Raw genomic sequence first — 23849 nt, forward strand, 5'->3', positions numbered from 1 at the left:
TGAAAATTGAATCACTTTATTTGGACAGTGTTCAGCCGAGCAAACATCATAAATATAAAATCTCCAGCAGTTGTTTCTGGCCCTTTAAGTTCCTCGCCAGCTCGCAGGATCAACGCTCCCGAATGGTCCCAGGGATCTTGCAAACCTCTTGAAGCTGCACTGACTCTGCAGGAGCCCGTGTTCAATGCTTGGTATCAAACAACTTAAACAAGTAGAACTGCATTAATGCAGCCATCATTTTCTGGATTGTTTGTGACTTGTGCATATTTCCCTAAGGAGAAAAGAGAGTTGGAAGTCTAAAAACCTTGTGTAAAGTTCATATAATAAATCAGAATCTTCTATATTTCCAAGTTCAAACCACAAGTCTTAGAAATTCCTGTTCTAAAACCGAAATGCATTTTTAAACCTTCATCTAGCTTGGGCTGAGATGCAAACCTAGGTTCTCACAATACTTTGTACTGACTTTTTTTCTATGTAGATTTAAAAAAAATAAATTCACGGGTTCTGCTGTAATCCAAGCCAACTGCTCTACTAAGACAGCCTGATCCTATGCTACACAGAATTTCCATGGAAAACATCATGCTGTTGTTTATAGCCCACATGGTTAGGTCCTTACAGGCTTGTAGGGCCTGTAAGGCCCTGTCTCATGTCTAACATGAGACAAGGCAAGCAATTGAGCCTTGTTCTGAATTTCACCTAATTTGATTTTGAAGACATGGCTGGAAAGTTTAAGACTGAAACTCAAAAACTTGCATTTTAGAGCTATGTAGCTTCTGCTCCAAGCCTAACATTTAACAGTGGATCAATTATAACAATGTATAGGGTGTGGCTGTAACAAAAAAATCAGCCAATGAAGAGTTAAAACTTTTAAAAGTAGTTATGCAGTATAGCTACTTGAACTACTTACCCCAGATAACTTTGCCCCCCTGTGTCACAAGGCCAAGCTCGCTCACGTTCACCTCAATGACAGTACCCTTGGTAATTACACCCAGACTTGTGTACAAAGGAGAAGATGGATTCTTTTTTACACCAAGGATAGGTAGGCAAAAAGTAGCTTTAAGTTCAGGATGTGTCACATGTGCCTTCTTGAAACGTAAGCCCTGTTGCATAAGGAGTGTTGGAACAAGTTAGTTATTTGCTTTAAGCCCTCACAACTAACAAAATTTAACAATGTCAGCATTGTGATGATCCCTCAGTGATGTTTTGAGAAACTAGGAAGTCTGAAACCTAGAATTCAGAATACTATCTGCCTACTATAGAATGCCAGGTTTGTTTTAAACCTGATAAATGACAAGATAAAGCTCTCCACGTGTATTTTCAGGATGCCAGTTTTTAACAGTGGTACACAATGAACACATGCTACCTCAGATGGCCTCCATTCCACAAAGAGATGAGGCATCCATGGTAACAAATCTAACAGCCAGCCTACTGGCTTTTATGACTAGAAATCTTTCCTTTGTTGTTGTAGAACTGAAAAACCTGTCACTTATTCAAAAAAACAAACTAAACATCCATCTCTTCTAGCACTTTCTACCTAGCAACCTGTGTTTCATAAAGGGTACTTTCCCATTACTCACAGTACCAGAGCACTGTAACCTTTTCTGTGTCACTAAAAATCCACTCAAGGCTTCTGTGTAAGATGACCATCAAAACAGTAATGAGGCACCATCCAGCAGGGAGCCTGCCTTGTGAGTCTGTTAATTTCAGTGAGGAAAGGGTATCTATAGAAATACTACACTGTCTTAGTGAGTCTAATTACTCCTCCTCTGCACTGCCAGGCTGCTGGAGCCCAGCCACTGTTCCTGCAGCTGTGTCAGGAAAGGGAAGGCTGGAGGCACAGTACTTCCCTGCCACAGCTCCTTGAAGCTCACTGAACAAGCCAGAAGGAGGGAGTTCTGGAGTCCTAGAACAGAGCTGGCTTCTGCTGCTGTCAGGATCACAGCAGCTTGAAAAGGAAGCCTTCAACTTTAAAAGCTATTTGAAATGCCTTTGCTAATATCCTTCTTGTGCTAATTTGACAGCTTATAACTTTAGGTTTCTGCATCATCTGGGTATGGGACTAAGAGCAAAGTTTTCAAGGCTGACAGACTGCAGTGGCACCTCCCCACCCCCAGGCTACTCTACATTCCCACTTCTGCAAGGAAGCGAATAGCAAAGTTCCATTATTTCTGCATCAGTAGTAACGAAGTAACTTATCACAGAAGAACATTTCGTTGGCACACGAACTCAAAGCAGAAAGCTAAAAGAATTATTACTTCAACATTCTTTAAAGCTCAGTAACGTTACCATTGGTCGAATGAATCGCTCGTATTTAGGAGGCTTCCTGGTAAAGCCATCTCCAACGAAACAAACTTTTGTAACCATTCTCTTCCAAGCCTTCTTCTTTCTCTTCCCTGTACGAATTACTTTTAAAACTTCTGTTTCTCCTTGTGCACGGACCTTTGGCACAGGAACCTCCCATTTCCCCTGGAAGAGCCAGAAAAGAGGAAGTCAATAGTCTTGCATACTGCATAGCTACGTGAAAGGGGACAAGCAAAGTGTAAAATAAAATTTCCCTAAAAAGCAGTGGTACACCATACTTTCCATACAACTCATAGCTATTTATTTTAATTAGCATTTAAAGTTATGAAAGACAAGAGACTGCAACTGTTTGCTTTGTCCTAGATTGCTTAGTTACTCCAGGCTTCAGGTTTTGTATGGTATCAATATTTAGACTTTGCTTGTGGTCTGTAAGCCACCAGAACACCAGCAGCACAAAGTGGTCGCTGCCATCAGTAAGAGCAAGTATGTGAATGTTAATACAGTTACTTACAGCTTTTTCTTTTCTTTTCTGCTTGATCATGTTAGAGAGAACCTTAGCCCGGGACTGGCCCTCTCTGTCCAGCAGGTAGGCTGGTACAGCTCCTTTAGGTGTTTTTTCATCATTCTTTTTCTTGGTATTTCTCTTTTCATGCATTTTAATTCTTCAAGGAAAGAAAACCAGAAAGAAAAAGAGCACGAAAAAAAAAAAAAAAAAGGGTCATTTTTAGAACACACTTATCTCCTTTTAACTAAGCTTGTGTCTGCTTGGATTTTGTAAATGGAGGATTTGTATTTGTAAACATGTACATATTTAAAGCATAATCCCAAATAATTTTCCAGGTAAACTCTATTCCAGTTAATTTAACAACTGACAGACTGAACAGTGCATAAGAGCTTGTCTCTTTTTATCCAGAAAGGCACATTAGGAATGCATTGCATTAAGAAACTTCTTAATTACTTAAAACAGGCATCCAGGCACTTTGAGAGATTTTATGCTTCTTTTCTGATTAAAAAATAACATACTACTACTCTTCTGAGATATCATGGCAATGCTTACACACCTGAGGAACATGTTTGTGTATTGAGGGGTTGATTTTGTTAATTTGAGGCCTTTTAGGGAAAGACAAAAAAAAAGGCTCACAAACCATTTTACACACCCAATAACTTTACAAGGAGCAGAGGAACTTATCTGCCTACCCTTGGTGAACAACAAAAACAACATAGCAGCTAGGCAGAAAGTCAATTAGCAATAAGGTAGATTAATAGATTTCAATTTTGAGAGAAAATTTTCAGGAAAATGCTTTTACCTGTGCTTGATGTTGTAACTTTTGGAAGACAAGCCTCACCTTCTGCTGAAACATTTGTGTATGTTACTGTACTTTGTCTACTAACAACACTAAAAAAAAAAAAAAAAGCCTGCCACTTCTTGCTACACTAATACAGCAGTTGATGTCAAAGTCCTAAATAAGTGCATTGATATTTTAATCATAATTAGTCACTGCTGTTGCTAGCTAAACTTATTAAAAGTCTGCTTTTAGGAGAATTGTTAAGTTCCACTGAAAAGACAGGGAGTCAGAAACGTCTTCTCCGGGGCAAAATCCACTTTGTCCTACAACCTCAGCTACACTGAAAAGGAAAACGTGCGACCCACGCGTGACCCAAGTAAAGACCAGGCCTGTGTAACGCTGTTCACGCCTCATCTTTCCGATGTCGGTAAGAGTGGACGGCGCCAGGGAAGCGGCGGGTACTCACGTTTTCTTCATCTGTATCTTCTCGGCGTGCCTTTGCTTATGGTAGAGCTTTGCCTTCAGCCCGATCATCTTCTTCGCCTTCCGCGACCGCTCATGGGGCTCGCGGCCCTCCTTCTTCCTCTTTTTCTCGTGGTAATCCAGACGGTACCCATAGCGCTTGCGGTGCAGCTCGATGTACTCGTTCTGCGGCTGTGGGCATAGGGAAGCGCGGTCAGCGGACACCTGCGGCCGGGGACCGGGCGGCCCGGGCCAGAGCCGCCGCAGCCTCACCGAGGCCGGGACACGCGGCGGGGACCCGAGGAGGCCCGACGGCCGAACCCTCCGTGCAGGACGGCGGGGCCTCCTCAGACACCTTCACCCCTGTCCCTTCGTGCCCCTTCCCGTCCCGTGGTCCCGTCCCGTCCCGTCCCGTCCCCGTCCCCGTCCCCGTCCCCGTCCCCGTCCCCGTCCCCGTCCCCGTCCCCCCGGTTCCCACCATGGTGCCGGTCCCGCTGCGCCTCTCCGCTCCCCGCCGACCTCCCGACCGCCACCTCCTCCTGGGCGAAAAGGCCGGGACGGACCAAAAACGTCCCCGTCCTGAAACGCTCCCCCACGGCGCTTCAGTTCCTCCTGGCCTACAGGCGGCGGTTCGCGTTCCTTAGGGCCGGCGCCCCGGCTTGCTGAGGCTGAAAAGTGAGGAGAACTGAGTGTGAGAAGCCGGTGCTGCGCTTTTTGCCTCCTGGATCTGTCAAGTCGCGGCGGGAGGGCAGAACCTGGAACACGGAACCCGGGACGGTTAGGTGGTGGGGCGACAGGGATAGGAAAAAAAAGGGCGCCTTCCGGCAATATGGCGGCTGTCCCTGCCGAGCCTGCGGGCGGCACGGGTCGGGCTTGTTAAAGCTCTTCGTCTACAGACGGGAGATAACGCGGGGTGCGCCGGGGTGACGCGATAGCGTCTTGTAACGCGGCAGGGAGGGCAGCGGCCACCAGGGCCGCTAGTGGGACTCGGGTCGGGTCGGGTCGGGTCGGGTCGGGTCGGGTCGGCTTGGTTCGGGTGCTGGTGGCTGAGTTCAGCGCTCCCGTCCCGCTGCCCGGGTCAGTGATGGCTCTGTGAGGCGGGTAGGGGTGGGCCTGGATGTGAGCTTCCTGCCCCTCTCCTCCCTGCAGCCGCTGTAGCTGTGTGGGTATCGGCCTCTCCTGAGGGGAGCAGCAGGCAGCCAGGAATGCTGCTGAAGCTTCTGCACCCGGGACATGCTTAAAAGTTCTTAGTATTCAGTATTCCATACTGTGTCCCAAGGACGTACTCTTCCCTGTCTCCGTTTCTCCTTCCAGCCCGGGAGAACTATTTATGCTTCATTGATGGTTACTCGGTACTGTGGAGGTTATCTGAGCATGAGTGTAAACTCTGAGGTTAATTCTTCTGCTTTACTCTTAGCAGATTTGTTTGAGGAATATATTTAGTGTTTGTGGCCAGGCATTTATGCTGTGTTTTTAAGGCTTGCTAATGTAGTTTTTGCAGATCTGGCATAAATTTAACCTGCAGAGGAGTAACCTGAAAAATAGTAACCTTATCTAACTTGAAAAAAACAGTTAAATTTCTCTATTAATTTATGCGGAAATAATACATGTAACTGGTTTTGGTTATGAATGTTTTGTTCCACGTTTACATATCTTGGCAGGGAACAGCTTTAGAGGCTGGAGCCAGAATGTTGAGAACTACAAGGAAATTTTCAGTGAATGTACTGAAGTCATCAAGTCTGTGCAATGAGGTAATTTTTTTCCTAAATTTTTGTACCTCTCTGTGAGCAAAAGAAATACTAGAGTTACTCTCAGTGAAGTTTTATTTTTTGTTGTTCCTTTACAAATTGTTATACAAACAGAGCACTTAATTTTGTTAGACTTCACGTAAGTCTGAATATGGAAGTTGAATCTGTAATTTTTCTGTGAACTTAATTCCAGAAATAATGAGATGCATTTGAAATATTGCATTTACTGACAACATGTTTTGATGATATCACAGATTTTTACTGGACTTCCCAAACAGTATTTGGATGGGACTTGGTTTAAAGCTCAGTGCTGCCATCTTCATGCCTCTGCTTCCCATCACAGAATGGTTTGGGTTGGAAGGGACCTTAAAAATCATCAAGTTCCAACCCACCTGCCAGGGGCAGAAACACTTCCCACACACTTCCCACTACACCACAGTGCTCAAAGTACCATCCACCTTGGCCTTCAGCACTTCCAGGGAAGGGCAAATTATTTATAATAATAAATATTTGATATAGTTATTACTTTTTTTTTTCTTCTTTCTTTTAAGTGCATGTGTTACAGGAAGACAAGAATGAGAGTCATAACTGCAATACAGCAAAACTGCAGTATGAGAAACTACAGTTCTCCACCAGGTATGAGTTGGAATTATTTTCTTTCTACAAAAGATTACACTAAAATGAGTAGGAAATACTTTCTAAATCGTGTTTTATTGTATTCTTTTGGTCATTATTTATGGAGTTTTGTGTACGAAGCACAAATAGAGCCACTAAAATGTTCAAGGACTAAAGAGAAGTGGTGTGGTCTTTTCTGAATAGACATATAATATAAAAGTTTGGAGCCCCTGTCCAGTGGCCTGAAGTGTTAATTGGTTATTAGCTAACTGATGGTAGCCAGCATGTTGTACAAAGGTAGAAAGACAGGAATCTGATGAAATAGAAGTTTTAAGTTGTTGTTAGTGCATTTTTTTTGCAGACTCAGGTTGAAAGAGACTAAAAAGAATAAGATGCTTGGAAAACCACATTTCAGTTGACAGGAATTTTTGCTGTTTTTTGGGTAGCAACACGGAAACTGAGTGGAAATTTATTGCTACAGGGTAGTACTGGGAGTCAGGGCCACTTTTCCCATGCTTCTGCTACATCAAGATGGAGATGGGAGTAAAATACTGGTAACTGGTGGGTAACCAGCTTCTTTAGAAAAAAGATAAATCTTAGTGGAGTCAGCACTGTGTGGCTTTGCAAAAGCTTTTACCCTGCAGTCATACAGCTGAGGGGAAGACTGGCTGTGAGTTGCTCAGGTCAGCACAGTCTCTCTTGCCAGTTGTTTCTCTGTAGTTGTCTGTGTGAAGTCCTTGCTGCCTGCTGTACTGACTCCTGGTTTTGCTGTGTGGATACCTCAGTGTCCCACATGGAAGCAGAGGTGCTTTCCATAACACAAGAAGATATCAGACAAACAAGAAATCTCAAACATACTAATGTGTTAATTCGTGGGTGATTTTAGAAACTGGAAGGGGGGCAAAGGCAGTGTTAATTGGAGTTTTTATATGGATTGGTGGGTGCTGATGAATGTCCAGCCTCTGCTACACTGCTTCTAAGATCAGTCTTTCTCCTTGTCAAGACATTAACCTCTCAGATGTCTCAATGGTAAGGTGGGTGATCTGTAGATGGTGAAGAAAACTTAATTTAAATACTGCTGAATTCTCTTTGGCCTATCAAAGGTAAACAGAACTACTAGGTGAGTTACTGAAACAGCTTAAATGGATGGAGTAACAGAATTATCTGTTAAACAGAACTACTAGGTGAGTTACTGAAACAGCTTAAATGGATGGAGTAACAGAATTATCTGTTCTTTTCACAGAAATTTAGCTTGGCAGATTATTTTCCCGCTAAATAGGGTATGAGCCAGGAAGTATCTTTCAAGAAAATATACATATAAAACTCCCCAGTCCCATGCTTTCTTAAGCTACATCAGTCTGTGTTTTCTCCCTGAGAATTATGCTGTCCAGCTTCTGTATTTAATGGAGAAATTACTTTCAAAATTTGCTATCTTGTAGCTGGTCGAGAGGAATGTCAGCATTACAGTATTATCTGCAGAGTAAGGTTTTACTGTGCTGATGATAGTTTTCTACATTGGCTTTTTTCTGTTGTTTCTAAATTACAGCTGTCTTGGAGAGATTCTCTTTTTTTTAAGAGAGGTGCCTGTTGAAAGTTAAGTACATACCTTTAGAAATTTGAGGATTGTCATGAGCTGTGGGTTCTTAACCAGCCTTTCTAAGAGTTTTCTTGGACAGATTTAATTATATAGTATTATATAATTATAAAGTATTATGTATAAATATATTACTATATATGTAAATAATCACATAAATATAATAATTTTCTTAAATACATTTAATTTTGTTAAAATCTGTAATTTCTGCATTGGGATCAGTCTTGCGTATTTTTGTTTTGTTTGTCTCCAGGAGATGTTAAATCTCTGCGTTCTGTCATTAATCCTCACATATCCAGGTATGTCATGCTTGCTCATTTCTCAGGTGATAGGTGGTAGTCAGGGCAACTGATGTGATAAAAAGCCACGGGTTTGTTGCTGTGCCAGTCACAGGCACAGTTCCTATGCACCTTCTAAATTAAAGGTGGTGCTTCCTTGCTTCTGACATTTCAATATGCAACAGTTGTGGGTGTCAGGGTGGTCTTGGACTGCCTCTTGTTTACATCATCAGAACCAACTGGGCTCTTAGGGAAGCTCCAAATCCATGGTGGTTGCTGGAAGCTGAACCAGGTGGAAGGGTTATTTTGGGTTAGTGGAAGCACTCAGCTCTGTTAGGTGAGGGCCTTATTAATAAGGGTAGAGTAATTAGGGGCGGAGGGCATGGCTTGGGGACCAAGTTCCCTTGGAAGACTACTTCTGTCCTGAGGGGGAATCCAGCAACCATTAATGGTGAACAGAATGGTGGGGGCTGATCAGAAGCCTGTGGTGTGCAGAGGTAGTGAAGCAGTTTTGGAAGCTATGGCCAAGGTACTTCAGAAAGGAAGGGTTGGCTGAACAGGATCAGGGACAACTTCATGGGAACTTGTGTGGGATTTTTGGGGCTGTTTTAAAGGGGTTTTATTCAGTGGATTGTTCCAAGCAACAGGTGTTAGTTGGGAATTGGGATGGATGGGTGGGTGATGGGTCTGCTTCTGTCTGTGGGGAGAGCATGTGGGTGGGGTGAGGCCAAGAAGTGTCCAGCCTCTGAGGTGAAGCCTGGAAACCTGTTCCAAAACTCTTTGAGTGTTGCTGATCTGAAGAATATGTGTACTTCAGTATCAGAATGGACACTGTATCAGATGTGTCACAGCTAAAAAATGCTATTAATCTTGTGTTCTGTTTTCTGTGAATATTAATTGCTTCTATGGATATCAGCATTACTGAATAAAAACATTACCACAGTAAGTGCAATGTTTTTTCTTTATGCAGAATCCGAAACATTGGCATTATGGCCCACATAGATGCAGGGAAAACTACGACAACAGAGAGAATGCTGTATTATTCTGGATACATAAGAACACCCGGAGGTTAGAAATACTTTTTGTATTTCAGTAGGTTTGAGGCATTTAACGGTATTTAATAACATGGAATAAAGTTGCCGGACTAGAGCAGAAGCCACTTGTTCCAAAGTTGCTGCAATATAATGCACTTCTAATGCACGTTCCATTACCTTCTAAGATGTGTACTTGGAGAGAGCATAGATTCACATCTTTCTTTCAGTGCATTGATTAGCTTGACATTTAATCAGAAGTTCTCTCTGCTTTACTTGTTGCTGATTGGCAGTTCTGGTAAAGCTGTTTCTTCTTTTGGCCTGTAAGAAACAAGATTTCCAAAATGTAACAGTTTCTTTCCAAAGGCATTGCACAGAAGAATTCCCGCTTCAACAGCTGACACACAGAATTCATCCAGGCTGAGAGGATCACAACAGCCTGCATTTGTGTTGCCTTTTGATCTTTTGAATTTAATTCCCTGCGTATAAGAATGGTGGAAAGTGTGGAGCAGTTGAACCTGGTGCCCTGCTTGTTTAAAAATGTGGACCTGATTTTTTTTTTATTAAGAACTAAAAAACCAAAACCCAACAAAAGCAAAAGCTACCCTCTTACTTGCTTGTGTTGGGTTTTTGATGATTATTTTCAAGTTGAGTTTAGTTTTAACTTAATTATCTTTTAGTTACTAGATTTCAAAATGCCAGTCATTCCATACAATGAATGAAGACAGCTTTTTTTAAACTGTAGTTTGTTAATGGTTTTGGATTTTGCTTTAGTTTTTAGGTTTTTCATGGTTGTTACTGGGATTAGGAATAACAAAATGGTTGTTGGAATTGCATGCCTTTGAGGTACAGAGCATTTGTTCCCTGCATAGGGAACCTGGCTTAGTTAGCTGACATGGCTACTTTCTGAAAAAGGCTAATTTTCATAGTTTATACGTGTGTAACAGGACAGTATTGACAAATCTCTTTCAGCATCTGTATTCCAAGACAATTTCAGCTTTTTAATTATTTACCTGTCCAACTGTAATCCTGCTTCCTGTTCACAGATGTTGATGATGGGGACACAGTGACAGACTTTATGGTGCAGGAACGAGAACGTGGCATTACCATTCAGTCTGCTGCTGTTACTTTTGACTGGAAGGACTACAGAATCAATCTGATTGACACCCCAGGTACCACACTGCAGCAGCACCCGCTTTATTAGGGGAGAGCAGACAAGGTGGGCTGTTACTGAACACAAGTCTTATTTTTAAGTATGGTGCAATATTTAGTTGGTTTAATTATGGCAGTAAAAAGGCCTAAAAGGAGCTCAGTTCAACTTTGTCTAATTATTGTTTGCTGGTGGCTAATTTAGTTTGCTTAAAGTGAGCTCAGACATTTCCACACAAAATTGCTCTCAGTTCAGTTGCAATATAACAATCTTGTGTGTTTCATGAACTAGTGGGTGTGTTTCTCTTCAAACAAAGACAAGTTTGATTTTTGATCTGATTAAAAAAAAAAGTTAAAAAACTGTTATGACCTGCTGATGTTGCCTGTTTAAATTATGATGGTATAAAAGGAAGATTGTTTGTTAGGTCATGTCGACTTTACAGTGGAAGTTGAGCGTTCCTTGAGAGTCCTGGATGGAGCTGTAGCAGTGTTTGATGCTTCAGCTGGTGTTGAGGTAAAAATAACTTAGCATTTTTTTTCCCCTCTAGTGACTTAAATCAGACTGAATTAATAATAATACAGAGGTGTTGCTCTGTGTTTCTGTATTATCTCTTTTGATGCTTTGATCAAAGTTCAGCTTCACGAGGCTAAGCATTTAATTTCAAGTCCCGTGGTGCGTAAGAATTTCCAAGTTAATAACAGGCAAATAGGTTAAATAAGTTATTTAACATGCCCTTTGAGGCATAGTGCAGAAAAGGTGGAGGCAGGCTGGAGTTTGATTTTAAAGCAGGAGATGTTTGAGTCGTTCAACCCTGTAGAACATTTACATGTTTCAAAATCACTGTGTTCCATGTGACACTGCTTTCTTCTGGATGAGGGATGAAAGAACTCGATTAGCATGAGTCACATTATTTAACTTGCTATTGAAAGCAATTAGGTACCATTGTATAAGAACCTGGTCTGAGTAACAGCCTCAACCCCATCAACAAAACAATTAGATTTGACAATGCAGTCTGAAGTTTCTGTATTACTGAGGTTTTTTCCATTTATGTTCCCTTATGCTTAGCTTCTCTCCATGTTTGCTTGCCTTGCCCATGTGCCTCCGTGCCCCTAGTGAGGGACAGGGAGCAACAGCTAAAAAATGAGGTGAAACAAAGCTGCTTTTGGAGTTCACCTGTGCTGCTAGATACAGTGCCATTGCTGAAAGCTGAGCACAGTTCCCTTTTCTACTTTGAACTCCAACACTCAGCAGTGCCAGGGACTGTATAGTTCAGCTGCTGGCTCTGATGTTTCCATTTTGTCTTTTGCTTTAGGCCCAAACTCTGACAGTGTGGAGGCAAGCAGACAAACACCAGATACCACGGATTTGTTTTTTGAACAAGATGGACAAAAACAGGGCCAGGTATTTTGAATGGTTGTTTTAATCATTGCTGAAAGCCTTGTGAGTGGATGAATCTAATCATGTTAAATTTTGTCTCAGCATAGAGCAAGTCAGTCCTGTTAATACTTACTATATACATCTTTGATTATGCAGATGCATATTTTTCTCTAATCTTAGGAATAACATTTGCAGTAAATAAATGGTAAATGTATTTTATGATATCATTAAGTTTTGTGTAACTTAGTATCTGTTGCTTTAATATAGTTTTACATATGCTGTTGAGAGTATCAAACAGAAGTTGAAGACAAAACCTTTGCTTTTACAGGTAAGCTTAGAAACTAAATGATAATTTGCTTTCTTTCAAATAGAACTCCTTTCTGAATATTTTATAGCTGTCTAAAATCTCCATGGTATTTGCAGGTGCCCATTGGGGAAGCCAAGACTTTCAGAGGACTGGTTGATGTTGTGACTAAGGAACAAATAATTTGGAAACCTACTTCTGATTTGGACGATGGAAAAAAATTTGAGCAAAAGCCATTGTTGGAGGCTGATGATCCCAGCCTATTCCAAGAAGTCCAGGATGCCAGAAATGCTTTAATAGAACAAGTAAAGTTCTAAAGTAAATACATAATGTATTTAAAACTGTTATTAAGAAAAGCAGAAAAAATAGGCTAAAAGGGAACTCTGGAGGTGTCTGGTGCAGTGACCTACTCAAAGCAGGGCTAACTTCAGGGCTGCTGAATCCCAGTCACAAATCCTGTTCCAGATACCTTGAAAAAGACCCTGGGAGAGATTAGAATAGAGCAATTTATTTCTTTACACAGATTGCTGTACTGTGAAGCTAAAATAGATCATAAAAACTTCCCTACTAGATACCAAGTTTTACACAGTTGAGAGGTTAGAAGGGGTGAAGAACAGAAGAATTAATGGAAGTTATTTACCTATTGCACAGTGCAGAACATTTGAAATAGTTTTCCCAGAGTATTTTTCCTCTCCCCTCAGCTGGAAATTTAATGTCCCACATTATTTTGTCTAATTTATATAATGGTATTAGAAGATTTGGTTGTATTTGAGGGACTCTAAACTTAAAGTCTGCCACAGTTAAGGGTTTTTTTAATTACATTTGATTTGCTTACATACACCTTAGAAGTGTAGTAGTGATTATGTTTGAATGCATACTTTTATAAGCAAAAATATGGGAAGTTAACAACTATGTTTATCTGTTCCATTTTTCTGGAAGCACTGCCCCATAGAACTTTGAATTACTCTGTGCAAGGCTGTGAGTGATGCTAGGCTGTGAGTGTCTGTTGAAACATCAGACCATTTTATATTGCTATGAGTTCAGTAAAACATACACAAACTGGTTTTCAAAATTTCCATGCTTTAAATAGGGGTATTATTACTCAGTTCCTTATCTTAAGAAATGTACTGTCAGACAGAAGGCCTTTGTAGGAATATTGTTGGGTTTTTCCCATTGGTTTCTGAGCCCTTCCGGAAGCAGGAAGGGGTAGGCCTTAGTGTGATAATTGAGATAACCTTATATTGGTAAAATATTTTTAACATGCTTTCTGTCCTGTTAGCACTCCTTATCAAAAACACTGTCGAATTTAGTAGTCAGAATACCAGCCACGTTGCACACTTAGCTTTCACTTGGTTAAATTAATGCTTTTCTTTATCTCTCATGTTTTAACTGTTAGCTTGATGAACCTTCTGATCACATATGCGTTTCAGTATTTGGTCAACTGCTGTCGTAGACACTAGAGGGGGCAAGGTGCCTTCTCTTCGTGATGGCTCTCCTGGGGCTATGACAGTGCAAGGCATGAGTGAGATGAGTTTTGAAGTTGGTTTATTTGTACAGTATGAAATCACAAGCTGTTGTACCTACAAGGGTTTGACACAATGAAGGCCAAAATGCTGTGAATGCTTGTCTTTTTTTGCACCTTTATATCTGTTAGATCACAAAGGTTACTTCCCGCTTACTTTCCCTAATTTCCTATAGTTTTATTTCCTATATTTCCTCTGAGTTTATGATCTCTGATGTCTTCAAAGGCTTCTGCTTGTTTTCCTATTCTGTTTAGCTATATATGCTAAGTAACTAAGACTTGTGGCTTGAAACTGCTACAATCCAAATAATACAGTTCTTCCATTGAAGGTTGCAGATCTGGATGATGAATTTGCTGAACTGGTTCTGGGAGAATATAGTGAAAATTTTGACTTAATACCATCTGACAAGGTAATTTTTACATTTCATCATTTATAATGAATTGTTACTAGCTGTTATTCTGAAAGCCTGGGTTTTTCTTGCATATGGCACATCTAGATTATGATTTTGCAGACATGCATTTTTTATCAACAGCAAAAAAATCACAGCTTTTGTAGTGAATTTATAGTACGGTGTATTTAAGAAAAGGGATGAATTTTATACACCAATGCAATAACCATGATTCTCAGGCATGTCAGGCACAACTTAAAATGTAAACCAAAAAACCTTTGTTTAGGAAGGTGGGTTTTTTTTAAAGGTAGGCTGCTGCAGAAGAGTTTAGGAAAAGGTGAGTGGAATTTCCAGGTAGACCTGGTGCACCTGGTGTCCGAGCTGCTGAATCTCACTGGCAGGGAGTTGGTTACTAACTTCAGACACTGAATGCTGAAAGTACAACATTCTGAATTAAAAGGACTGTCATAAAATGAAGAACAGCTGCAGATCTGCATGGAGTATTTAGAAATCTTATAAGCAGTGCTTTCTGTTTTAGCATCTAAACATTTGAGTTTGGAGGTCCTTTAAAGCTGTGAAAGAAACTGGAATGAGCCATGTTATTTGCAAACATCCTCCTTAACTTTAGGGGATTTGTTAGCAATATCTGATAGCTTGAATTAAATTTAAGGCTTTGTTATTGTTCACTTGTATATAGAAAATAATTCTTTTTTTTGCAGCTGCAGACTGCCATCCGCAGAGTCACTCTAGCTCAGAAAGCAGTACCTGTACTCTGTGGCAGTGCACTGAAGAACAAAGGAGTGCAGCCTTTACTGGATGCTATTACTATGTACTTGCCTGCTCCTAATGAGCGTTCATATGAGTTTCTGTAAGTACAGGGGAAAAGGAGGGTCAGGAACAAGGGAAAAATCAGTAGCAAAGCATAAATATTAGCATTAATATCTTTTAAGATGTTTACTGTTCGTAGATATTAAGTAACAGTAAAAGTGTGTGGACATAAAAATATATTTGAGTGCTGAACCTGGTTTGGTCAGTGCTGTTAGAATTGTATGTTTATCTCTAGTTGTCATACTTGCACTTTAGAGTTTTCAAGACCATTTTTAGTCCGTGATATTGGCATTTTATGAAATTGAGGCCTAGGTATTAGTTTTACTGTTGGGTGAGTTACATGATGTCTTAAGTATCCTACTGGAATGGCTTAGGTTAATATTTTTTTGGTATAAATTATGATTTTAAAATATCTGTATATTAATATTACAATAAGGAATATATTGCTTCCAAATAAGTGAGAATTTAGGTAAGGGTGAGTTTGAGTGGATTAACCTACAAGTGTGCTTTTTATTGTGCTTTTTGTTTTGCAGACAATGGTACAAAGATGACTTGTGTGCCCTAGCATTTAAAGTTCTCCATGATAAACGTCGTGGACCTCTAGTTTTTGTTCGTGTTTACTCAGGTTCACTGAAACCTCAGTCAGCTGTGTATAATATTAACAAAAGCTGCACGTGAGTAAGGTACAGGTGTGGTTTAGTTTAGCACTGGAACTGCCTGTTACAGTCCTGAGTAATACAAGAATTTCACTTTCAGTGAGAGAATGAGCCGCCTGCTTCTACCATTTGCTGATCAGCAAATTGAAATACCATCACTAATGCCAGGCAACATTGCCCTTACTGTCGGGTTAAAACAGGTAATGGAAAATACTGATTGTGTAAGGGAGCTTGTTTCAGTAGTGTGCTTTCTTCTTCTGTGGTATTGTGTCTCAGGCTTGTTCTTGATTATTATGACATGTGTAAACTTGGTTTATTTAAAGTACGTGTACCTGTACTTCCTCCTAAAAGGAGCTATTACAGTGTACAAATGGCAGTAATTGACTGGGGAGATGCAGTGCTGATTACATGGGAAGGACTGAAAACTGGGGGTGTATCCTGATGTTTCTAGTAAGTAAGCAAAGAGCAACGGTCTAACTTAAGTTCAAATAAGTTTGCTTCATGCTTGCTTCTACTGGTTGATTCATTTTTTTTAAGGTCTGAACAGGCTGCATAGACTGTGCACAGATTTTGTAAAATGTAACCAACTTTGGCATGCATAAGCAAATCTATATTTACCAGTCCTGTTCCTTGTGGCTTTATGCCTTGACTGTTAAGTTAGATTTCAAACGCAGTGAACTAGGCAAAGATGTGTTAGTTTAAATTTGAGAAGTTTTACCTCTTTCGCATCATTTTAGTTATTTGAAAAGAGAAGTTAAAGCAATTGTTTATAAATAAGTATAAAAGTATATATCAGTGGAGTTTAGCACAAGTGGTTTTGAGGAAAAGAAATGGTCAGGGTTTGTGGGTTTTGTTGTTTTTTTCTGTTTGTTTGCTTTTCTCCATCCCCTCTTCTCCCCCTCCTCTGTCTTGTGGGTCACTGAGTGTTGCTTTATAGAGTGCCACTGGAGATACCATAGTGTCCTCAAAGGCTTCAGCAGTGGCTGCAGCACGCCGAGCTGGGAGGGATGCTGGGGGAGAGAAGAGGTCTACCAGTGAGGTAGAGAGCCTTCTGCTGGCAGGTGTTGAGATCCCTGACCCTGTCTTCTTCTGTACAATTGAACCTCCTTCAATAACCAAACAACAAGGTACAACATGACTACTTAAGAATGTGATGAAATACTCTACAAATGAGATATTCAAGTGTAACCATATTCTCATATACAAGGAGCAGCGCTTGTTCCCAGTTGATGCATACCTGGTTGGCATGAGTGAGTTGCACAGATTTGTCTATCAGTGATCTAATAAAGCCCTTTTTGGTATTCTGCACAGATGCTTTATTTTAGATAGTGATTGTCAGTATCCTTTGGTATTACTACATTGATCAGTGCCAGTAATTTTTCTAGTTTTTGTCTCAAGAAAAGTAGTGGTTCTTCAAAGCGCTGGAGGCGGTTTCATCCTACTGTAATCCTTAGTTTTCCTGCAGTCATGCTGGTGTGCTGTATGTCGTGTTCCAAGTATAAATAACCTTGAAATGTGTTTTTCAGTCAATAGTAGCAGTTTTACTCTATGCTGTAGAGCTGTCACTTACCAAGACTTGTGTGTCTAGTTAGGGTTCACCCATGCAGTGTGAACCTGTAATCCTGCTCTTCTCAAGAATTTGTACTATAGAACTTGGTTATTTGACTCTTTCTGGGAATACATACTTGAAATTTTTTGTCACAGAATTGCCCCTGCTGGAAAAGACCTCTAACATCACAGCAATTAACAGTCAACATTCCATCTCAAATAAGATACATATATTAATACCTCTGTCACTCACTGGAGCATATCCAAAAGTGCCTCATCTACACGGTTTTTAAATACTTCCAGGGATAGTGACTCGACCACCTCCCTGGGCAGCCCATTCCAATGCCTGACTACTCCCTCAGGAAAGAATTTCTTTCTCAGATCTTGTCTAAACCTCCCTCGGTGCAACTTCAGGCCATTTCCTCTAGTCCTACCATTGTTCACTTGAGAGAAGAGGCCTACAACCTCCTTTCAGGTAGTTGTAGAGAGCAGTAAGGTCTCCTCTCAGCCTCCTCTTCTCCAAACTAAACATTCCCAAATCCCTCAGCCTCTCCTCATAGGAATTGTTCTCCAGACCCTTCACCAGCTTGGTTGCCCTTCTCTGGACTCTGTCCAGCAGCTCAATGTCTTTCTTGTAGTGAGGGGCCCAGACCTGAACACAGCACTCAAGGTGCAGCCTCACCAGAGCTGAGCACAGGGGCACCATCACTTCCCTTCTCCTGCTGGCCACACTACTCCTGGTACAAGCCAGGATGCTGTTGGCCTTCTTGGCCACCTGGGCACACTGCTGGCTCATATCCAGACAGCTGCTGACCAGCACCCCCAGGTCCTTTTCTTCTTGGCAGCTTTCCATCCACTCCTCCCCAAGTCTTGTGACATTGCATGAGCTTGTGACCAAAGTGCAGGACCTGGCACTTGGTCTTGTTAAACCTCATGTTTTTTAACCTTGGCCCACTGGTTCAGCCTGTCCAGGTCCTTTTGCAGAGCATTCCTACTCTCAAGCAGATCAGCATTCCCACCTGACTTGCTGTCATCTGTAAAGTTACTAAGGAAGCTCTCTGTTCCCTCATCTAGATCACTTACAAAGATACTTAACAAGACCAGTCCCAAAATTGACCCCTGGGGGACACTACTGGTGACCCACAGCCAAATGGATTTTTAACTCTTTTCAGTGCAGCTCTGTGGGCCTGGCAATGCAGTCAGTTTTTTATCCAACAGAGAGTACACCTGTCTATGCCATGAGCCACCAGCTTCTCTAGGAGAATGCTGTGGGAGATGATATCAAAGGCTTTACTGAAGTCCAGGCAGACACATCCACAGCCTTCCCCTCATCCACTAGGTGGGTCACCTGGTCACAGAACGAGACCAGATTGGTCAGGCAGCACCTGCCCTTCCTGAACCCATGCTGGCTGGGCCTGATCCCCTGGTTGTCCTGCACTTGCCATGTAATTGCACTTAAGATGAACTTCTCCATAATTTTTTCCAGGCACTGAGATCAGACTGACAGGTCTTTAGTTTCCCAGAACCTCCTTCCATCTCTTCTTGTAGATGGCCATCACTTTGGCAAGTCATCTGGGATCTCCCCTGTTAGCCAAGACTGTTGGTAGATGATGTTTAGAGGCTTGGTGAGCTCCTCTGACTGCTCCCTCAGTCCTCTTGGGTGAATCCCATCTAGCCCCATGGACTTGGTGGGTGTCCAGGTGCCATAGCAGGCCATTAATTACTTCGTCCTGGAATCTTCAGCCCACGAAAGCTGAACGTGTTTGGGAGTGAAGAGGAGGAAGGCTAAGTACCAGTGTAGTGTGATGGAGTGGAACAAGGTAGAATGCAGTTTGGAGCAATGTGTCTGCAAGCTGAACCACTGGGTTTTAAAGTGTTCTTATTTTCATCCCTTTGGATGAAAGGTTTTTTATTTGTTTTTGTTTTGTGAGGTTTTTCCCAAAGACTGCAAGGTAGGTAAGTGCAGTATCAGCTATGTGTTTATCATTCTATAGCTGTCTTCCTCAGGAGTTCAGATAAGGGGAAATGAGGAAAAAAAAAAATCATTTGAACCTTTTTGTATTGTATTGAACTGAACTTACAGTGAAATATTTATGCAGATCACGTAAGAGCTATTTCACAAAGGGAAATACTTGCCTGTATAAAGGGAGAATACTTTTTACTTACTTGATGAAGCACATAAAGGTTTCATTCTATCTTCATATAAGTAGAAAATAGCACCCCCGAACTGATTTTTTAAATAATTAAATAAACATTTAGTAGCATAGTTAATTTGCTGGAGAAAATAAGCAGTTGTAAGTTGCTTGTAACTTTGAACTGGATTTGTTTGCCAGAATCTGTGCTTATCTAGGGTCCTTTTGATTCCTTCTGAGAGTAAGATTTGACCTTATGAGTAAAATCATAGACATTCGTCATCCCCAAGCCACTGAAGTCCCTTAAGATACAATGTTTGCCATTTACTTGCAGACTTGGATAATGCATTAAGCTGCCTTCAGCGTGAAGATCCAAGTTTAAAAGTGAAGATAGATCCTGACACAGGACAAGTAAGATAAATCTTCTAGTGCTTATCTTATAACCAAGCTTTATTTTACAACTGTCAAGACTAGCATTCATTTACTAACCTCATTTTGAGATTTTCTTGAATAAAAAGGACTCGCTAAATTTTTGTATGTGCAAAGTTCTCTGCATCAAACTAACATAATTTGAGCTTTACGGAGTATAGGATACCATCCTATGCTCTTCACATTTATGACAGTTCTGCATTTAAAAATGTTTGAATTACATAGTCTTTAAGATAATGTAAGATGAGTAGTGGTGGTGTGTGTAGTCGTAGTGGTAATTACCCTGTCACTTATATGGTGTTCATGTCAGCAGAAGCAGTTCTGTTTTCTATCTAGGCACCTTAGAATTTGAAATATTTCTGAAAGACTAAAGAAAGCATGCGAGTCCTTGCTTGAAGTAGTTTGTATTAAAACCTGAGTTTTACATGTTTCTCCTTTCTTCCCTGTCTTCTTACTAGACTATTCTTTGTGGCATGGGTGAACTGCACATAGAGATCATTCATGACCGAATCAAACGTGAATATGGAATTGAGACTTACTTGGGATCTCTTCAGATAGCATACAGGGAAACAATCTTAAATGCTGCCCAAGCTACAGGTAAAATGAGCAAGTGGAAGGAACATCTTGTTTCTGATTTTTGTAGCTTGATTACCCTGACATTATCTTATGAGTAGCTTCCAGATTAACTATATAGACGAGGTTTATTACAAATGTTTTTGTTTGTTTGTTAGTGTGTTGTTTTTTTTTTATCCTGCAGATGTATTGGACAGAACAGTAGGAGATAAACGACACTTTGTAACTGCAGAGTTAGAAGTGAGGCCAAGGTTAGGAGAGAGAGCAGCAACAAAACCTGTCATAGAGTATGCTCCAAGTGTCATTGAAGGGCTACCCAAAGAACTTCAAGCAGCTATAGAAAACGGAATCACAAATTCATGTATTCAAGGTAAAGGAAGTGTTGTGACAACTATATTTCTGTAAAACAATTTAATGTATTTCTATGAGGAAAAACTCCTTGGTAACTTGAAAGCATAAAAGATTGTACATATTAACGTCAGGTACAAAGGAAAAATTTGCAATTTTCTTAAGTACAAAAATTGCCAATCACTACTTTCCCTGTGCCAGGAAAGGAAGTCTTTGGTTTTAAGGTTAATTTCTTCTCAGTCACTCAACAGTTAACTTGGGTTATCTCTTCTAACTTTTAAAACCTTTATCTTTCAAACTTGGGTTTGCCTTTTAATTGGGTATGAGGGTTAGTACATTTACATGATTACATCATGTAAGCAGCAGTGATGTGGCAAGAAGTGGTTCTGGAGGCCAATGTATACAAAGGATCACAGAAACATTGAGGCTGGAAAGGACGTGTAAGACCATTAAGCCCCACCATCACTGCAGCACCAATATGCCAGCTAAACCATATCCTGAAATGCTGCATCCATGTGTTTTTGAACACCTCCAGGGATGGTGACTCCACCACTTCCTGGGCAGCCTGTTCCAATGCCTTACCACTCATTCAGTAAAGAAATTCTTCCTAATATGCAACCTGAATCTCTCCTGGTGCAACTTGAGGGCATTTCCTCTCATTCTATCACCTTTTACTTGAGCAAACAGGCTGACCCCCACCTCACTGTGACCTCCTTTCAGGCAGCTGATACACAGCTACTCTCAGGTAGCTGTGAAGAGCAATACATAACATACTGCTGTTAGTTACTGAAAGCCTTTTTTGATTTTCAGATATGTTGAATAAATGAAAGTATACAATAAAAAGCCTTTCCTCATTGCAAAGTATAGGCTTTCTAATGGACTAAAAGTGTCCCTTATGTCTGATTAAAAGTAGGAAGGATTTAATAACCTGTGGCCAAAGAATCAGAGAATGTCTTTGGTTGGAAGAGACCCTCAAGATCATCCAGTCCAACCTTTGACCAACACTGCAAGCTCACCATTAAACCATGTCCCTAGGGATCAGGTCCACATGCTGCTTATGTACCTCCAGGGATGGTGACTCCACCACTGCCCTGGGCAGATCATTCCAGTGTCTGGCAGCCCTTTTAGTGAAACATGTTTCCTAGTATCCAGCCTAAACCTCCCCTGGTGTAGCTCGCATCCATTTCCTCTGGTCCTGTCACATGCCACCAAGGAGGAGAGGCTGTCTCCCTCCTCACTCCAGCCTCCTCTGAGGCAGCTGAAGAGAGTGATGAGGTCTCTCTCCTCTCAGCCTCCTCCAGACCAAGCAACCCCAGCTCCCTCAGCTGCTCCTCGTAGGATGAGGGCACTGAGCCCTTCGGGAGCCTCACTGCCCCTTTCTGGAGAGGCTCCAGCACTTCTGTGTCCTTCTTATAGTGAGGTCCCAGAACTGAATGCAATATTCAAGGTGTGGAAGAAAGAACTGTCCTTTACAGTAAAGTTAAAAGGCAGTGGACTGATTAATGATAATTACTCTAGAAGCACCATGGGGTGTTTTTTCCCACGTTGCTTTATTCAGTTGGAAAGTGCCTTTCATCTCTGGGTCTTTTGACTTTCTTCATGCTCCTTTAAGACGCTTCTGAACTGTAATATCTCAATCCTAAAATCCATTAAGTGCTTATGCTCTCTGGAGGAAAAAAACCTCTTTTCAGGTAGCTGTTGAGAGCAATTCGGTTTCTCCTCAGCCTCCTTTTCTTGAAATGAAACCCCAGTTCCCTCCGCTGCTCCTTATAAAACTTGTGCTCCAGACCCTTCGCCAGCTTTGTTTCCCTTTAGACGTGTTCCAGCACCTCAGTGTCCTTCTTGTATCGAGGGGCCCAAGACTGAGTTTAATATCTGAGGTGCAGCCTCACTAGTGACAAGTACAGGGGGGGAAGGTACAGGAGCTTCTGGTTAAAAAAAGTTTTCACTACTTTCTTCAGATTAAGTCGTGTTTCAATAGGCAAGTTTTAGTTATTATAATGTATTTAAAAATAATTTTCATAACCAGTTTCTAAGTGTGTTAATCTATATAACCACTCCCAAAAATTACCTTTGCTTTTGGTAAAGTGAGTAAGAAAACATGAGTCTGCATTCCTTTCCCTCATTGGCAAAGCTGGGTAATAACAAAGTAAGAACAAGACCCAGTAGCCATGCCTCTGGGGGGAGAAAGTGGAAGGAGAGCGAAAAGAGGAAAATGAGAAACTTGAAAATAATCCTGTAACATTTTTGCAGGTGTCTTAATAGTCTGAAAACCAAATGTTCTTTTTAATTTTACTTTTTTTTTTTTCTCCAGGCCCTTTGCTTGGATCCCCAGTTCAGGATATAGATGTGACAGTTCAGTCACTGACAGTACATCCTGACACTTCCCACACAATGGTATCAGCCTGTGTCTCCCGTTGCATGCAGAAGGTACTGTGATACTCTAAGCTGCTGTAGAACATGGTAGCATGATGTAATATTGAAAAATATATTTTTATATCTGGTAATTGTTCTTCTCTGACAGCATAACACACTCACTAGGGACTTCATAGCTTTTGGAAGTGGAGGATTTGAGAGGCAGTGTTTGCTTGATTTATTACTTAACCCAGTCAGGTTTCTAAAAAAAATCAACAAAACAATTAGTCAATATAACTGTTTCCCTTCCGTGCAGGCTATGAAAAAAGCTGGTATACAAGTACTGGAGCCCTTGATGAACCTGGAAATCACAGTAGGTGAAGAGCACCTCAGTGCAGCACTGGCTGACCTTGCACAGCGGAGGGGCAGCATTCAGGAAATCCAGAGTCGTCAAGATAACAGAGTTGTGGTTGCTGCTGTTCCACTAGCAGAAATGATGGTGTGTTATTTTCCTTTTAACAGCAAAACATCTTTTCTTTTATGTTTTAAAGCAATTACACTTCAGTTCACTTTTCCTGTTGAATTTCCTTATGAATGATGTAAATTTGGGATGGATGGCTTTTACTGTATTTTAATTATTGAAGGTCTGAAGCAAGTCTGCAAAACTAACAGTGTTTTTGTGCCTAATTCAGATTGTTGGATCAGTGCTTTCAACTGTAAGTCAAAGAATCACAGAATATGTTGGGTTGAAGGTGACCTTTAAAGGCCATCTAGTCCAACCCCAAGAAAAGTTAACAAATACTAAAATAGGTTTTACAGGGAAATTTTTACAAGGGTAGTATTAGGTTAATTCGTGCATGTATTTGACTATTAGTAGAGTAATATTAAAATATTAACTTACTAATGTGTTGAAGTATACCGCA

General features: G+C 41.0%; 2 protein-coding genes across 6 annotated transcripts in view; one reads left to right on the forward strand and one right to left on the reverse strand.

The window, feature by feature from the left end:
• Positions 1 to 4660, reverse strand: NSA2 (NSA2 ribosome biogenesis factor). The gene is made up of 6 exons (XM_071731617.1): positions 4528 to 4660; positions 4054 to 4241; positions 2813 to 2963; positions 2287 to 2466; positions 908 to 1100; positions 1 to 271 (listed from the first exon to the last, which is right to left on the reverse strand). The coding sequence occupies exons 1-6, from the start codon at positions 4528 to 4530 to the stop codon at positions 204 to 206; spliced, it is 783 nt and encodes a 260-aa protein (XP_071587718.1). The 5' UTR covers positions 4531 to 4660; the 3' UTR covers positions 1 to 203.
• Positions 4026 to 23849, forward strand: part of GFM2 (GTP dependent ribosome recycling factor mitochondrial 2) — a 22787-nt gene continuing 2963 nt past the window's right edge. The window contains exons 1-20 of one of the 5 annotated variants that reach the window (XM_071731613.1): positions 4026 to 4045; positions 5711 to 5800; positions 6349 to 6433; positions 8260 to 8305; positions 9255 to 9352; positions 10362 to 10487; positions 10890 to 10978; positions 11778 to 11866; positions 12110 to 12170; positions 12266 to 12451; positions 13998 to 14078; positions 14777 to 14925; positions 15419 to 15559; positions 15642 to 15741; positions 16479 to 16668; positions 19556 to 19632; positions 20109 to 20247; positions 20408 to 20593; positions 22886 to 23001; positions 23243 to 23425. In XM_071731613.1, the coding sequence (XP_071587714.1) occupies positions 5738 to 5800; positions 6349 to 6433; positions 8260 to 8305; positions 9255 to 9352; positions 10362 to 10487; positions 10890 to 10978; positions 11778 to 11866; positions 12110 to 12170; positions 12266 to 12451; positions 13998 to 14078; positions 14777 to 14925; positions 15419 to 15559; positions 15642 to 15741; positions 16479 to 16668; positions 19556 to 19632; positions 20109 to 20247; positions 20408 to 20593; positions 22886 to 23001; positions 23243 to 23425 (2205 nt within the window). In that variant the 5' untranslated portion in view covers positions 4026 to 4045; positions 5711 to 5737. Of the gene's footprint in view, positions 4046 to 4907; positions 5127 to 5170; positions 5293 to 5710; positions 5801 to 6348; positions 6434 to 8259; positions 8306 to 9254; positions 9353 to 10361; positions 10488 to 10889; positions 10979 to 11777; positions 11867 to 12109; positions 12171 to 12265; positions 12452 to 13997; positions 14079 to 14776; positions 14926 to 15418; positions 15560 to 15641; positions 15742 to 16478; positions 16669 to 19555; positions 19633 to 20108; positions 20248 to 20407; positions 20594 to 22885; positions 23002 to 23242; positions 23426 to 23849 lie in introns of those variants that run through there. The other 4 variants (XM_071731611.1, XM_071731612.1, XM_071731615.1 and 1 more) reach the window with 4 other exon arrangements.

This window comes from Heliangelus exortis, chromosome Z (genome assembly GCF_036169615.1).
Source record: "Heliangelus exortis chromosome Z, bHelExo1.hap1, whole genome shotgun sequence".
NCBI lineage: Eukaryota > Metazoa > Chordata > Aves > Apodiformes > Trochilidae > Heliangelus > Heliangelus exortis.